Below are 17,922 nucleotides of genomic sequence, written 5' to 3' on the forward strand. Positions count from 1 at the left end.
TTTTTTGTAAAAATTTATATTTTTACGTTTAATTTTTTTCTCCATCTTTTTACGGTTTTTCATAAAAACAATACGAAAACGTAAAAGTAATATAAAAATAATATCTAAATAATATATCAAAACAACAATAAAAAATAATATACAGATGATAAAAAATCAACAACAAATTAATAAGAGTACAAATAAAATACAGTATATTTTCTGTAAAATAAATCAAAACATTTATAAAAATATTTAAAATTCAATAAAACCGTACTTTTTATAATTTTTTTTGTTATTTTAATGTATTTTTAAAGTAATCCTTAAATTTATTTGTGTCATTGAATACCGAACAGTTATTGATATATTTTCAATTCTTGTGATCGACCATTTGAGCCATTTTTTACTTTTCTTTTATTTTAGGGATTATTTCACAAAAACATAAAAACAACAAAAAAATTACAAAAATACGGTTTCACGGAATTTTAAACATTTTTACGATTTTTTTGATTTTATTTACAGAAAATACGGTCTTTTTATGTTGTAATCTTGTTAATTTGTTGTTGATTTTTTGTTATATGTATGTTATTTTTTGTTGTTATTTTGATGTTATTTCCATATTACTTTTATGTAGTTTTCTTGTTGATTTTATGTTGTTTTCGTGTTATTTTTTGGAAAATCGTAAAAATGTAAAAAAATATTCTTTGAACGTAAAAATGTAAATATTTTATAAAAAAAATAGTGCCTCATGTAATTATTTCTTTATGTTATGTCAGCCACAACTTTTGACATTTTTCTTTTCTTTCTTTTGTTTATGTTTACAACCTTCTTTTCTTTTTAATATTTTTGTAAAAAAATCCAGTGTACAAAAAAAGAAAATCTAGCTATAATTTAGATCTGAAAAGTAGTATTATTGTAATCTTCTTTTTAATTAATCATTGTAATAGTGTGAAACATATGTTCTCATAACCTTAATAAATAAAATATATAAAATCAAAAAAACTTTTAATTTATTTTATATTTTGTTAACAAATATATTTATATATCTTTGTATTTAAAAAGTGACTATTATATTTTTTATTAGCTTAACAGAATATATTTTAAAATAAAAAAAATATTCTATTAAATTTAATAGTGTTAGTAGGGTTAGTTTTATAAATATTAATATTATTTATTTTACATTAATTAATATGTATATAAATATTAATATGTTATTTGTAATATAATTATTTTTTTTTTATTATTTTTAATATTGGAAGTATATTTAATTTTAATATTCTTAAACTTTCTATTTATTTTCTTTAAATTTTTAAAATTTTCATTTTTTTTAAAAAAAATTAACAAATTAATAAGGGGTTTACATTTAATTTTAAAAAAAAAAATTATAATACACATAACAAAAATAAAAAATAAAAATATAACTAAATATACGTGAATGACCTAATATATATCTTTATTACTTACTAAATATTTTAGAAAAACACAATACTAAAATACTAATTGATTTGTGATTTTCTCATATATATTTTTGTTACTTATTTGAATAAAACTATATTTTTATTTTTAAATCACTGTTGATCAAATTACATTTATGTTGTATTTTTATTATTTATTTTTATAGTAACTTTTACATTTCTTTTAAATATATTTTACATCTAACAAGTTATAATAAAAATTCAAAAAAATTACCAAATAGTTTATATTAGCAAATTGAGTATATATAGATATATATGGGTATGCTCGGGTATTACCCATGTATGGGTATTTTATTCTTGATCATTGGATCAAATATCTAATGGTTGATATTTATAATCATTAATTAAATATTAAAAAATTAATATTTCCTATTTTGTTATTCATTATATTCCGAAAATAGATAAAACTATTAATAGAAATAAAAAATTTATAAATGAAATTGTTATTTAAAAAATAAAACACACTAAAAAAACTAACAAACTATTTTTTTTTAATAAAAATCATTTTAAAGATTAAAAAGAAAAAAAAAGTGTATATTTATCTTTTTATAATATTTCTTCAAACTAGAATTCTAAACTGCATCACTGAAAACAAAAAAATAATAATTTTAAGCTTTAAACTGTAATACATATAAAATGTATAAGATTTTTTCTAAACCTAAAATCTTTAATTTTATAATAATTAACAATTATTTATATGTTTTTATTTTTTAAAAAATACTTGAGCTTACCAAATCTATAAGAACAAAACCAATGAAGAAAATTTGAACAAAAAAAAAATGAAGGAAGAAAAAAGTGTCATAAACATTATTGAATAATGACAATTGCCAACATAAGAATTTCAGCACAAAAAATTATATTTGACCCCTAGACAAGATTATCATTTTACAATCCTAAAAATATAAATAATGAACAACACCTCATTAGTTATTCTAGGAGAATGATGCATGGTAATATCAAAAAAAACATTGGATGATAATAATTAGGGGTGTTCACTAAGTATCCGATCCAATCCAATCTGCACGATCCAATCCAATCCAATCCGCAAAATGCGGATATCCGCACTTGCGCGGATTGGATTGGATTGAAAAATCTAAAATCCGCACTTGTGCGGATCGGATGTTGTTTGACCTCAAAAAGTAACCGATCCAATCCAATCCGCACTTAATTATATATATTTTTAAAAAATTATAATATATAATATATATTAATTTTCTAGTAATATTAAAAAAAACACAAACTTCTAATATATTAATCTTTTTTAGTAATATATTGAGTTAGTGTATTTTATTTGTTTTATAATAAAAAACACTAGAAAAATTATTCTATTCACATAGACACATACACACAAATTTAAACATATATACTAACTTAGTAATGAGAAAAAACATACAAATGATTAGTGAAATGGGTATGTTGTTTAAGGATTTCTTTTGGGTTTTAACATCAACCCTTCAATTCTCCGGCATCATTTTCCGGCCAACCACCACCGTCTCCGGCAACAGGTACCACTACTCCACCACCACCACTACTCCTTCTCCTTCAAGAAGATTATTTACCATCTAATCCTCTTCATCTTCTCTAATTAATTCTAGTATATTACTTTTGGATTTTATTTTTTGCTTAAATTTTAATTTTTTTATATAATTTTAATAATCCATAGGTGGAATTTCTTTGAATTTAATTTGGTAATTATAATTTTTTTTTTTGGGTGTAATAATACTCTAATCTATCTATGTCTTATATATATAGATCCAAGAACTTAATATTGATGTAATTTTTTTAATATAATTATGAGGTGAAGCTTTGCCATTTTTTCTTCTTCTTTTGATTGATTTGATATATTTTCTTTGATTTAGTTAATAATTAATTAATATTGCATTTGTTATGAATATTATTAGTTGAAAAAATGATTAAAAGAAAAAAAAAAACTAGAATATCAAATATTCATAGTAGTTTAATTAATTTTTTGCTATATAGATCATAAATTAATTAAGTGTGATTTCTTTGAAGAAGATTTGTTTTGGGTGCAATTGAGTGAATCTACCATAATATTTCAATGAAAATATTAATAAATTGTGTTTTGAGTGATTATCAATAATAGTTAGTTTGAGGTTTTCAACTTTTCATTTTCACCTAAACTAAACCCCAAAACTATTGTATACCTATCTAATCAGTCTAGAAGAATTTTTACACGTTACCTTAGATAAAAATTGGTGACAGATATATTTTTCTCAGCACCGAAGGTAAGGTTCATTCTGGCTTTCTTTTATCTTGTTCTCTCGTTAATAAGATTAGAGTTAAGTTATCTTTAGTCTTTTTGTCATTTTTTTCATCAATGAAATCGTGTAGGTTTGTTCTGTTCTAATCAATGTCAAAATATAATGTCAAAATATATGAAGAAAATCTTTAAAGTTTTATATGGTGTTGTTTTCTTATAAGATCTACCATCAATTTTTCTTTTGCATTTTAAATTTTGTATATTCTGTTTTTATTTTTATTATTTTCTTGTATAATCTTGTTTTGATAGTTGTAAGAGGAAAGAGTACGGAGGAAACTATGAAGTTTTCTTCAAAGAATTTGTTGTCCGAAAATTTCTTGTTTCTGTAAAGTTGAATTGTTATAATGGGATATATTGTAATCTTTTGTTATTGGTTTGTTCTATATTTGCGCCATTTTTATGGCTTTTGCGCCTTACAAGGCTTTAGCGCCTATTATATGGCTGGCCCCTAATTATTTAGGGTAGTTTGTTTAAAATTTTCACGACTTCTTGTATTGAAAATATAATAAAATATTGGCACAATAAAATTGCAAAATAAACAAGTTAACAAATTTTACTAGTTGGAATATAAGGGTTATTTAAGTTAAGGTATGATGTAAAGAAAATTTTAAAATGATTTTTTAAAAATATTTTCAAGTGAAATAAGGTTTAAGGAGGATTAAGTTTAAATGATAATAGCTTTTAGCTATGGTTGGTTCATATTTTTAGGAATTATTAGCAAAAAGAGAAAGTGGTGGAATTTAGTATTCAAATTCTAATATTATTATTTTAAATTAATCAAGTCATTTAAAGAATAATAAATACGAAGATATTGTAATAAAAGGAGGTGGGAATACTAATTGTCAAATGCGAATTTATTGTGTTCAGATATATTTGGGAAGTCAAATTTTATGGAATTTGTTTTGTAATCTATGTCGTATAGGAAGGTATCATTATAAATGTTTTTATGGTAACTTAAAAGGATACAATTTTTGGAAGTTTTACAACTTGTCTTTTGGAAATTAAAATAGGAATAATTATGTTATAATAACTAAATTGGATTATTTTAAGTAATTTCAATTCAATATAGATTGATTTGATTATAATAAAGTTTTACCATAAATTAAAATATATAAAAATTGCTTTTTTGGGATAAGGACAATAAAGTAATTTGTAATATTTTAGAAATGGGACATTAATAATGAATTAATATAGTTGATTTTGTCTATTTTGGGAAGGATTATGGAATTAATGGGTCATTAATGCTTAATAATCAAGGTTATTTTGCTTCATTGTATTGAATTACACTAATCATTGATAATCAAGGTTATTGAAGTACATTATTCGTTGCTTACTTTATTATTGTGATAATTTTCAAAGTAAACTTTTGATATCCTATGGATGGGAGCATGGGTCTTAGTAAGGGATAGTAATCCTAAGATGATGATGAAGTAAAATACAAGAGTTAAGTTGTTACTAGCCAAAGGGTCTCCCTTTGGCTAGTTATAGTATTTTATATGGGGATCTAATTTTTCAATTTTTAAGTTTTGAGTGTTTTGATCGGATTGATTATTTTCTAATAAAATCTTTTGGTTTTTTGATTTGTTTTCAGTTTATTCATATTTGTTAGCTTTGGTGACGGCTATCAACAATGGGGAGATGTATTTCAACAAGTTAGGAGCGTTGTTTGAAGATGTTATAGCTTTATTGTCTAAATTTCCGGGGGCAGTTTTGTCCCATGTGGCTCGCTCTGAGAATTTAGCGGCCCATGGCTTGGCAAAGCATGCTCTGCGGTTAGACGATGAGCTATCCTGGTTCGAGGAGGTTCCAGCGCCGGTGGCGGATGTGTGCGTCGTAAATTCATGAGTGATTCTAATCACTTTGTCGAAAAAAAAAATTATATATATATACTAACTTATTTATTTTAGTAATAAATACATATATATTTTAGTGTAAATTATATATTGACATATATGTATATGGGTTTTATTTATATATAAATAGAGATGGAAATAGATTATTATTGAATATTAAGAAACAATAGTCTTTTTTTATTTTTTTTTTCTATGAAATATTAAATAATTTATTATTAAAAAAATAACCGATCCAAAATAACCGATCCAATCCGCACTATTGCGAATTGGATTGGATCGGATTTAAACTATTATGCGGATCGAATTGGATCCAAAATATGAAATCCGCACTTAGTGCGGATTGGATGTTGTTTGACCAAAAAAGTGCGGATTGGATCGGATGAACACCCCTAATAATATTTCTCTAACAATCATAGCCTAGGTAAGAACTAAGAAGTATTGTAGCGTTTTATTTTTAAGAGTATAAATAATATTAAGACAATTGGATTCCACAATCAAGCTCTTATTCTCCTAATAAAAAAAACACATTAATATACATGTAAATAATTTTTAGTTTTACAATAATAAATTATTAATAAACTCACAATTTCATAAAACAATAAAGTAGTAATTTTAATTAATTTTTAAAAATAATTTATAATTTTTTTTTCAAACTATTAGTTGTAATTATTATTTCAAATTTTATAAAAAATAAATATAATTTTTTTAAAAAAAATAATTGTTAGAAACTTGCCATAAAAGGTTATTAGATTGTTATCTTATTAATTTTTTTTAGTTCCCATCAATGGATATTACCCATTAAGAAGTGTTCCATATATATATAAATATATATGGGTATGCTCTTAATGGGTATTACCCATGTATGGGTATTTTATTCTTGACCATTGGATCAAATATTTAATGGTTGATATTTATAATCATTAATTAAATATTAAAAAATTAATATTTCCTATTTTGTTATTCTCTATATTTCTAAAATAGATAAAACTATTAATAGAAATAAAAAATTTATAAATGGAAATGTTATTTAAAAAATAAAACACACCAAAAAAACTAACAAACTATTTTTTTTTTAATAAAAATCATTTTAAAGATTAAAAAGAAAAAAAATGTATATTTATCTTTTTATAAAATTTCTTCAAACTAGAATTCTAAATTGCATTACTGAAAACAAAAAAAAATAATAATTTTAAGCTTTAAACTGTAATACATATAAAATGTATAAGATTTTTTCTAAACCTAAAATCTTTAAGTTTATAATAATTAACAATTATTTATATATTTTTATTTTTTTTAAAATACTTGAGCTTACCAAATCTATAAGAACAAAACTAATGAAGAAAATTTTAACAAAAAAAAATGAAGAAAAAAGTGTCATAAACATTATTAAATAATGGTAATTGCCAACACAAGAATTTCATGCACAAAAAATTATATTTAACCCCTAGACAAGATTATCATCTTCCAATCCTAAAAATATAAATAATGAACAACACCTCATTAGTTATTCTAGGAAAATGATGCATGGTAATATCAAAAAAATCATTGGATGATAATAATATTTCTCTAACAATGATAGCCTATGTAAGAACTAAGAAGTATTGTAGCGTTTTATTTTTAAGAGTATGAATAATATTAAGACAATTGGATTCCACAATCAAGCTCTTATTCTCCTAATAAAAAAAACACATTAATATACATGTAAATGATTAGTTTTACAATAATAAATTATTAACAAACTCACAATTTCATAAAATAATAAAGTAGTAATTTTAATTAATTTTTAAAAATAATTTATAATTTTTTTCAAACTATTAGTTGTAATTATTATTTCTAATTTTATAAATAATAAATATAATTTTTTCTTAAAAAAAAATAATTGTTAGAAACTTGCCATAAAAGGTTATTAGATTATTACCTTATTAATTTTTTTTAGTTCCCATCAATGGGTATTACCCATTAAGAAGTGTTCCAAATATATATATATTTTAAATAATCATTGTATGATGTTATTGAAAATAACTCTATAAAATAAGTTCATATAAAATATATACCATACGATAACTTTTTAGATATGAAATTATATATAACTTTTAGTAATTTATAAATTAGTTGACATATTGAATTTCGTTTATGTTATTAGTTGCTTCTTTTTTCGTTAACAAAACATAAAAGAAACTATAAAGTTACTTTTGATTCCAAATATTTTATCAAACAACAGTCGAAAAAAACTTATATGTTTATCACATATCTAAATGATTATCTTGAAAAAAGAAAAAAGATCGTAATGGCACTACTTTTGAGCTCAAACGAGTAATGGCATACCAAGAATTATTTTTAAGGATTTCCTTAAGTTATTTTAGAAATCTATTAAATTTATTTGTTCTATAATTTTTTTAATGAAAATACAATGTAGTAACTTTTGATTTATAATAAATAAGAAAAATACTTTTTATAAACTATAAATTTAATTAGTATGATTGATTTAAGTTTGCATTTTAATTAACTAAATATATTATAAATTAATTGGTTATCTATTTTTTTGAAACAAAGATTGCAATTTTCATTAAAGCAAATCAGCTAATAAAATAGCTTCCAAACCAGCAGGGACAGACCCCCTACTGGAAATACGATCAGGACATGAACCAGAAGAACGAGCTAACCAGTTAGCCGCTTGGTTCTCAGATCGTTTAACAAACTGAACTGAACCATGAAAATTAGACAAGGATCGTATAAGATGAATACAATCCGAAATAATAAGACCAAGAGGAGAAAGAATATGGCTCTTGCTATTGATAGCATTCACCAACACAAGACAATCCGACTCCAAAATCACCGCTGTAGGACAAAAGTCCTCAACAGTCCTGCCGTCTTCCCAGGAAGATTTAATATTGCTCTTCTTCAAGTGACAAAATATCAAAATAGTCACTTTAAAGTTATATAAAAGTAAAATAAAAAAATAATAAAAAGGGAAAGCTCTTCACTAAATAAACAATTTAATAAGAAATACCTCACATTAACATTAACGTAACACATAACAAAATCTCTCAATATATTAAAGAAAAATACAATAAACATTAGAAGAAAAATAAGTTTTTGGTAGTTAAATCTTCTAAACTATCATTTTAGTTGTACTTAACTCTTCAAACTCAAATTTTGGTGGTAAAATATTTCAAATTTGATAGATATATTTTTTATGAATATGAATTGAAAAAAAAAAAAAATTAAGAAAATTTAGTACAATTAAAGATATAAATTTTATATAAAATAAAAATTATTAAAATGGGGTGTCTTTAGAAAATTTTGGGGTGTAAATAAAATTTCCCTTAATTATATTGGTACACCTAATATTATTATTTCATAAATAATTTTAAAATTATAAAAATAAAACGAATATATTTAAAAAAAAATAAAAATATATATATTATAAATTTTGAAATAATATTTTATAATTTTTAAATAATAATATAAGATGTACCAATAAAATTATGCCACGTGTACAAGAGTATATATATATAAGTAGTCTATGTTGGCAGTTAGCTATGAAAAATAGATGACATCTTAAATTTGCTTCAATAGTTTGTAGGGTTTTACCATCAAAATTTAAATTTAGAAGATTAAGTGTAAGTGGAATAACAATTAAGAGAGTTTAGCAGCAAGAAACTCAGAAAAATAGCATAACAAAAGCCAATAAAAATAATAATAACAAAAAAAGCTCTTAATTAGAAGAAAAAGTAAAAAAAATAATAATAAAGCAATGTATTATATTACTTCATCACAAAAGAAGATCAAATTTTCACCTCTATATACTGAATGACCAAAAAATATTGGGCATTATTTTATATTAATGAAGTGGAGAGTATTTCTACAAATAATTGAGAAAACTTATATCTTGAGGTAATTTTTTTTCTTTTAAAATACTGTTTGTGTCGTATCATACTACAAAATAATATAAATCGTGCCGTATTGTGTCAATATTTGTAAAGAGTAGGCTCGACATAGCATGTAGACTCGATATTTTCGTGCCGTGCTCAAATTGTGCTTTAATCGTGCTAGCCCATATTTTTTGAACTAGCCAATCTATTTTATATTTAGGCTTAAATTCATAATTTTATTTTTCATATATATATATACTTTTTTCATATAATTACTAAATTAAATGTGTATTTTATAATTTTAGTTATATTTATATAATTACTCAATAATATTTTACAAATAATTATATACAAAAATTATTAATATTATTAAAATTTGAATATCTATTCTATATAAAATGTGGTTATATAACTGAATTTTTGGTTTATGAAAAATTATTGAATGACTTTTTTTTAAATAAAAAAATAACAAATTATTAGATATTGTCATCTAAAGGTCTAGTTAAACCTAAATATAATTAATCTACCTGCAATTAATAATAATTTTGTTCATATTGTTTATTTTTTTTATTAAAAATTATTTTTAAATTTTGATATTTAGAATTAGTTAAATTTTAATAGTTTAACCAGATAAGCATTTTCATTAATTCTGAAGATAAATTTAGGACGAATAATAATTTTTTTTAATTACTATTACAAAGTATAATAGTAATTTTTGTTTTTATTTAAATCATTATTATGCTTTCAAATTTTAATGATTATCACTACATTGAATATTATTAATTTTAAAATTATGATATTAAAAAAAATAAAAACTAAAATAAAATTGACATACGTGACTTGTGACTTGACACGTAACATCTATTTAGTTAACATATAAATTCTGAAATTACTTTATAAATAACTTGATATATAATTTTAATTTTAAATATTTTGATAATTTTAATTATAAAATTATAGTATATAATATTATATTTAAGTTTTATTATTATTTTATGCAATTTATAATTACTATGTATTATTATTATTAAATTTTAAATTTTTTTAATATGTAGTGTCGAACTAAAAAAATAAGAAATCAATAAGGGGAAGAAATACATAAAAAGACCATCACATCAAGAGCTTTTCACTATTACACCACAACAAGCTGAGAGAAAATATTTCATTTCCTTCCTTATGGCTCCTTCACGAACTGAAAAAACGTTAATGGCGAAGGACCAAGTCGACAGTAATAAGCTTCACATAGCCATGTTCCCATGGCTGGCCTTCGGTCACATACTTCCCTACCTAGAGCTTGCCAAGCTATTTGCGCAAAAGGGTCACCAAATCTCTTTCATATCAACCCCAAGAAACATCCAACGACTTCCAAAGCTCCCTCCAGATCTATCACCATTCATAAACTTGATCAATCTTCCATTACCATCATCATCAGTGTTGAATCTCCCAAACGACGCCGAAGCAACCTCAGATATGTCCAGAGAACAAATCCCAATCCTAAAAAGAGCCTACGACAGTCTCCAAGCTTCGCTTTCCGACCTTCTGCAGTCTTCAAAACCAGATTGGCTCCTTTTTGATTTCGCAGCTTATTGGGTACCAGATATGGCAAGGGAAATCAACCTACGAAGCGCCCACTTTAGTATAATAAACGCTGCTGCTCTAGCATATGTCGGCGTAGAGATCCCTGATAGTCGCACCGAGCCTGAGCATTTCATGGTCCCGCCAAAGTGGGTCCCCTTTCCCTCAAAAATTACGCTTCGGAGGTTTGAGGTATCCAAAATCTTCAACGACTTGAGTGGCGGCGACGGAGACGTTTCGGTCGTCTACCGCATTGCTAAATCGCTCAGAGGTTGCGACGTGGTGGCCGTGAGAAGTTGTAGGGAATTGGAGTCAGAGTGGTTAAACCTCATGGCACATATTCTCGGAAAACCAGTTCTCCCCATCGGTCAACTTCCACCGACACCATACGCCGGAGAAGTCAACGACAGCTGGAGCACAGCAAAGGAGTGGCTTGATCTCCAACCGAAACGCTCTGTTGTATACGTAGCGTTTGGGAGTGAGGTTGTACTGAGCCAAGATGAACTCAATGAGATGGCTCTGGGGTTAGAGCTTTCTGGTTTTCCATTTTTCTGGGTGCTAAGGGGGCATTCAGTGGAGCTTCCAACGGGGTTCGAGGATCGAACAAGAGAACGTGGAATAGTGTGGAGGAGTTGGGCTCCTCAGCTGAAGATTTTGGGTCATGAATCGATCGGGGGATTCTTGACTCACTCCGGGTGGAGTTCGGTGGTGGAAGCTCTTAAGTTTGGGATACCCCTTTTGCTATTGACCTTCACAAACGACCAAGGTTTGAATGCCAGGCTTTTGGAGGACAAAATGATTGGATTTTCCGTTCCAAGAGATGAAATCGACGGATCCTTTACCAGAGAATCAATGGCCAAATCGTTGAAGGCAGTGATGGTTGAAGAAGAAGGGGAGGTTTATAGAGAGAAGGCGAAGGAAATGAGTCCCATATTTGGAGACATGGGAGTGCAGAACAAGTATGTTGATGAGTTTCTCCATTACCTAAACACTCATTGAATTGGGCATATGTACGATCTATAATATTGATTTATAAATGAATATATTATTCAAAAAAATAAAAAATAAAAAATAATAAACACATTATTATATCTAATATATGTATAATGTATGTGTGTTTATTAAAATTATTATTTAAGCACTTGTATGCTATTTAGATCCAGATGGATGTGCTATTTTAAAATTTTCTAAACACGTAAATAATGATGATGAACTTACTTAAGTATAATGATTTATAGTTAAGTGGCTTAAATTAATTCCTAAAAACTATAACATAATTAATCATTTTTTATAATTAATTTTAAATATTAATAATTAGATTCCATTAATAATATTACAAATAAAGCTAACTCTAAATTTATAATTTTTCTTACTTATTTATCTTATAATATTTTATAATTTTAATTAAATATATATTTTTTAATTTTAAATTTATATATTAATTTAATTCTCTACTCAACAATAAGCATAGCTAATACAGTACAAAATAATCAAGCTATTTAATTTTAATATAATTATGGTGTAAGTGTAAAATTCTCTTACATCAACTAGAATCTTATAAGTTTTATCCTTTGTAAACTGTAAAGACATAATTTTTATATTTTTAATTTGAGCTTTTAAATTAATTTAAGTGATCACGCATGTTCTGATGAGGTTTCATCCGTGCATTGATAATGTTTTTGGTTGCTTCAAAACGAGAGAGCTTGATCTAACGCTATCCCAAACAGTTCAGTTAACTGGTTCATAATTTTTGTAGCCGTGAGAGTGTTTGCAAACCTTATTTTTAAGGTATCAACCATGCTAGACAGCATAAAGTATCGAACTTATTGTTAGCATTTCGCCAACGCTCAAACTTTTCCTTAACTGCCTTGGTTTCATTCTCTCCTGGTTGCTCAAGAGCTTCTTCAGTTAACACAAACAGGAAGTTTTCACCTATGAGAGCAATATTAATGCTCTTTCCATTTGACAAAGTTAGCTCCTGAGAGCTTATTGTCAGTCAACAGGGACACAATTGGGTTGTTCATAATCATATATTAGAAACTACAAATATCAATAAATAAAAATCAAATAAGGTTCAATACAAAATCATACACATTCAGAAATTATTAAGCATTTAGCAATTAGCAATGACATGTGAAAATACAAAAACAAACATATCCTAAATAATTTTCAAAGTTTTCAACTCAATGATATAAGTGTTCCGTTTAGGCGAGAGTCAAATATATCACTATTAGTTAATAGAGTTGTCAATTCATCTAAAATGGACAGCATTTTAGCAATCTTTTATTCGATCAAGATGAGAATCCGGCGTTGTCCCGTTTAAGCGAGAGTCAAGGCCATTCTATCGTATCAGCTTTTACCATTGTTTCATACTTTGTAAGCCCTACTCTTAGCAGCCACTATTGGGGTGATCGTTGCTAATAATAAAAGACTTACAGTAATACTTATCTTTTGAGATTCTATAATGTTTAATTGCTAATGAATGAACATCTATGAGGGATAAATCTCATTAAAACAAGAACTATGTAGAACCAACAATGGAGATCGAATATCCATATACTAAAGCTCATTATTTTAAAGTAAATATTTTCATCTAATATTTATTTTTATCTATTTATTTTAATATATATTTATTTAATTAAAATTACTAATATAGATAATTCTAAATATAAATTTTAATTTAATATTTATAAAATTATACTTAGATAGATATGAAAATAAATAAAATTATTTTCCATCTTAGTATGAATTTTCAATAAATATTATGAAAAATTTACTTAATTTAAGTTGGTCCAAAATTAATTAAAATTAATTATGTAACTAAATTCGAAATCCAATGTATTAAAAAAAATACATTTTCAAAATTTATATAAAATAAAATAAAATAGAATCACTCATGAATTTACTTTAGTATGATTTTTTTTTTTGATAGCCGTCACCAAAGCTAACGAATCTGAGTAAACTGAAAACAAATGAGAAAACCAAAAAAAAATTATTAGAAAATTATCAATCCGACCAAAACACTCAAAACTCAAAACTAAAACCCTTTGGCTAGTAGCAACTTAATTCTTTTATTTTACTTCATCATCATCTTAGGATTACTATCCCTTACTAAGAACCTAAGACCTAAAAAATTTGATATGTAATCTAGTAATAACAGAAAAACCCTGCAATGCTCCCATCCATAGGATATTAAAAGTTTACTTTGAAAATTATCGCAATAATAAAGTAAGCAACAAATAATGTCCTTTGTAGAAAATAGTGATTCGAATTGTGTATTGATTTCATAGAATAATACATATTTATATACAAAGTTAGGAGACATAAAAGGGAAACTACCAAAAAAAAGGAAACTACTAAATATCTACTAAACAACTAATTCTTTTACAGCTAATATCTAACACTCCCCCTCAAGCTGGAATATAGATGTTAATCATGCCCAGCTTGTTACAAAGATAATCGACCCGCACCCCATTCAAAGCCTTTGTAAAAATATCTCCTAGTTGTTCTCCGGTCTTCACATATCCTGTGGAGATCAGACCTTGTTGAATTTTCTCACGAACAAAATGACAATCAATCTCAATGTGCTTAGTTCGCTCGTGGAATACGGGATTCGAGGCAATATGAAGAGCAGCTTGATTATCACACCATAATTTTGCTGGAATAGAAGTCTTAAACCCGAATTCAGTCAAAAGCTGATAAATCCATATTACCTCACACACGGACTGGGCCATAGCTCATCTAGATACAACATTTTGTTTCTTACTCTTCCAAGAGACCAGATTGCCCCCAACAAATACACAATATCCTGAAGTGGATCGTCTATCTACCTTGGAGCCTGCCCAATCGGCATCAGAAAAACACTCAATCTGGGTATGTCCATGATACTTGTAAACTATACCTCGTCCTGGTGCTCCTTTTAAGTAACATAAAATTTGTTCTAATGCTGCCCAATGATGAATTGTTGGGGAAGACATGAACTGACTGATAACACTAACTGGAAATGCAATATCTGGACGAGTCACAGTTAAATAATTCAACTTCCCAACTAACCTGCGATATTTCTCAGGATCTTCAAATGGTTTCCCATCACGTGTAAGATGCACAGCTGGATTCATTGGAGCATTGCAAGGTTTTGATCCCAATTTCCCTGTCTCAGTTAGCAAATCAAGTACATACTTTCTTTGAGACAGAAAAATACCTTGTTTACTCCGAGTAACTTCAATCCCCAAGAAATACTTGAGTTCCCCTAAATCTTTCGTGTTAAACTGGGTGTGAATGAAAGACTTAAGGGATGAGATGCCTTCAGTATCATTTCCAGTAATAACGATGTCATCAACATACACCACTAACAAAATGATACCAACAGTTGATCTTTTATAAAACACAGAATGATCTGACTTACTTTTCAACAAACCAAACTTCTCAACAGCCTGACTAAATTTACCAAACCAAGCACGAGGGCTTTGTTTCAATCCATATAAAGATTTGTAAAGATGACAAACTCGCCCTAACTCCCCCTGAGCAACAAACCCAGGAGGTTGCTCCATATATACTTCTTCCTCAAGATCTCCATGAAGAAAAGCATTTTTAATATCAAGCTGATGCAAAGGCCAATGATGAGTAGCTGCCAGGGAAATGAACAGTCGAACAGATGTGAGTTTAGCAACAGGAGAAAAAGTATCACAATAGTCCACTCCATAGGTTTGAGCATAACCCTTGGCAACAAGACGGGCCTTTAAGCGAGCAACTGTGCCGTCTGAATTGAATTTAACCGTGAACACCCATTTACACCCGATGGCCTGTTTTCCGGAAGGTAAATCAACCAAGACCCAAGTACCATTCGCAACCAAAGCATTCATCTCTTCTATCATTGCAGCAAGCCAACCAGGATGAGACATCACTTCTCGAACAGTTTTAGGAATAGTGATAGAATCAAGAGAAGCAATAAAAGAACAAGAAGAAGAGGAGAGATGATTATAAGACACAAAAGAAGTAATAGGAAAAGTACATTGGCGTTTACCTTTACGTAGTGCAATGGGAAGATCATCTGAGATGTCCAGATCTGATGACGAAGATGCAGGTGCAGGACATGAAACAGGAGGTGGAGGAGGGGGGCGCCTGGTGTACACTATAGGAGGCCGAGGGAGTGGTGGAGGTGGTAGAGGTGGTGGAGGTGGTGGAGGTGTAGACATTGTGGGGGTGACGACCGAGGCAGGTGAAGGAACAAGAGACCCGCCAGAACATGGAGCAGGCGCATAGGATGTGACAGAATAAACCAACAAATCATCATCCTCCCCCTGACTAGTAGAAGTAGTGGAAGATGAAAAATAAGGTGTATTTTCTACAAAAGTAACATCAATAGAAACAAGATATTTGTTGAGATCAGGACAGTAACACCTATACCCTTTCTGAAGACGAGAATAACCAAGAAAGACACACTTTAGTGCCTTAGGGTCTAATTTGGTGACAGATGGACGGACATCGCGAGCAAAACAAACACTACCAAATACTCGCGGAGCAACTGGAAATAATGACTTATTAGGAAAAAGAATTTTAAATGGAATTTCACCATTAAGAACAGAGGAGGGCATGCGATTAATAAGAAAGCATGCCGTGGAAACTGCATCGGCCCAAAAAGGTTTAGGGACTTTCATTTGAAACAAGAGAGCACGTGCAGTTTCAAGAAGATGTCTGTTTTTACGTTCTGCAACACCATTCTGAGGTGCCGTATCAACACAAGAAGTTTCATGAAGCATGCCATTAGAGGTCATATAAGATTGAAATTGAGCAGACATGTACTCTTTGGCATTATCACTTCTCAAAGTACGAATAGATACATTAAATTGAGTTTGAATCTCAGCACAAAAAGCACAGAATATAGAAAACAACTCAGAACGATTTTTCATTAAATATAACCAAGTTAAACGAGAATGATCATCCACAAAAGTAACAAAATACCTGAATCCAGGTTGAGACAAAATAGGAGAAGGACCCCAAACATCAGAATGAACTAACTCAAAAGGAACACTAGCACGTTTATTGACACGTGGACTCAAACTAACACGATGGTGTTTGGCAAACTGACATGACTCACATTCTAACGAAGATAAACTACTATATTGGGGACACAGTTTCTTGAGCAAAGGAAGGGATGGATGACCTAAACGACAATGAGCCTCAAAAGCGGAAGCAACACTCGAACAAGCAATAGAGGTTGGCGGAAGTGGGTCAAGAACATACAAGCCACCAGATTCATGTCCTTTACCAATAATCTTCTTCGTCATAAGATCCTGAAACAAACAATGATCAGGAAAGAATGAGATGCAACAATTTAGATTACGAGTGAGTTGACTAACAGAAAGCAAATTAAAGGACAAATCAGGTAAATGTAAGACTGATGATAAAGACAACATAGGTGTAGGAACAATAGTGCCAGATCCAAGAACAGAAGCTGTTGACCCATCAGCTAAGGTGACAACAGAAGTGGGACTGTGAGACTGAAAAGTGGAAAAGAGACGGGAATTACCTGTCATATGATCTGTGGCACCAGAATCAATGACCCATTTTGAGGATTTGGAAAGAAGGCAGGCATTAGAGTTACCTGAATCAGCAATCGCAGTGACAGAAGAAGATGAAGACTTAAGTGTTTCCTGATACCTTGAGAACTTGGCAAATTCATCAGCAGAAATAAGGACCGATTTGTCAGATGCATCACTAGTGCTTGCAATATTGGCAGAGTGTTGTTGTCGATTCTTAAATTGTAACTTCCTACACTCAAACTTGGTGTGGCCTGGTTTCTTACAATAATTGCACATGATGCTCCCAGAATTTGGTGTGCGGTTATCAGGTCCTTGTGAATTACCTCCTTTAAATCCACTTGG

General features: G+C 28.1%; 1 protein-coding gene across 1 annotated transcript; it reads left to right on the forward strand.

The window, feature by feature from the left end:
• The first annotated feature begins 10,404 nt into the window (after positions 1 to 10,404).
• On the forward strand, positions 10,405 to 12,347 carry LOC115714216 (UDP-glycosyltransferase 91A1). The gene has a single exon (XM_030642808.2). The coding sequence runs from the start codon at positions 10,640 to 10,642 to the stop codon at positions 12,035 to 12,037; it is 1,398 nt and encodes a 465-aa protein (XP_030498668.2). The 5' UTR covers positions 10,405 to 10,639; the 3' UTR covers positions 12,038 to 12,347.
• The last annotated feature ends 5,575 nt before the right edge of the window (positions 12,348 to 17,922 follow it).

Source organism: Cannabis sativa, chromosome 4 (genome assembly GCF_029168945.1).
Source record: "Cannabis sativa cultivar Pink pepper isolate KNU-18-1 chromosome 4, ASM2916894v1, whole genome shotgun sequence".
Classification (NCBI taxonomy): domain Eukaryota; kingdom Viridiplantae; phylum Streptophyta; class Magnoliopsida; order Rosales; family Cannabaceae; genus Cannabis; species Cannabis sativa.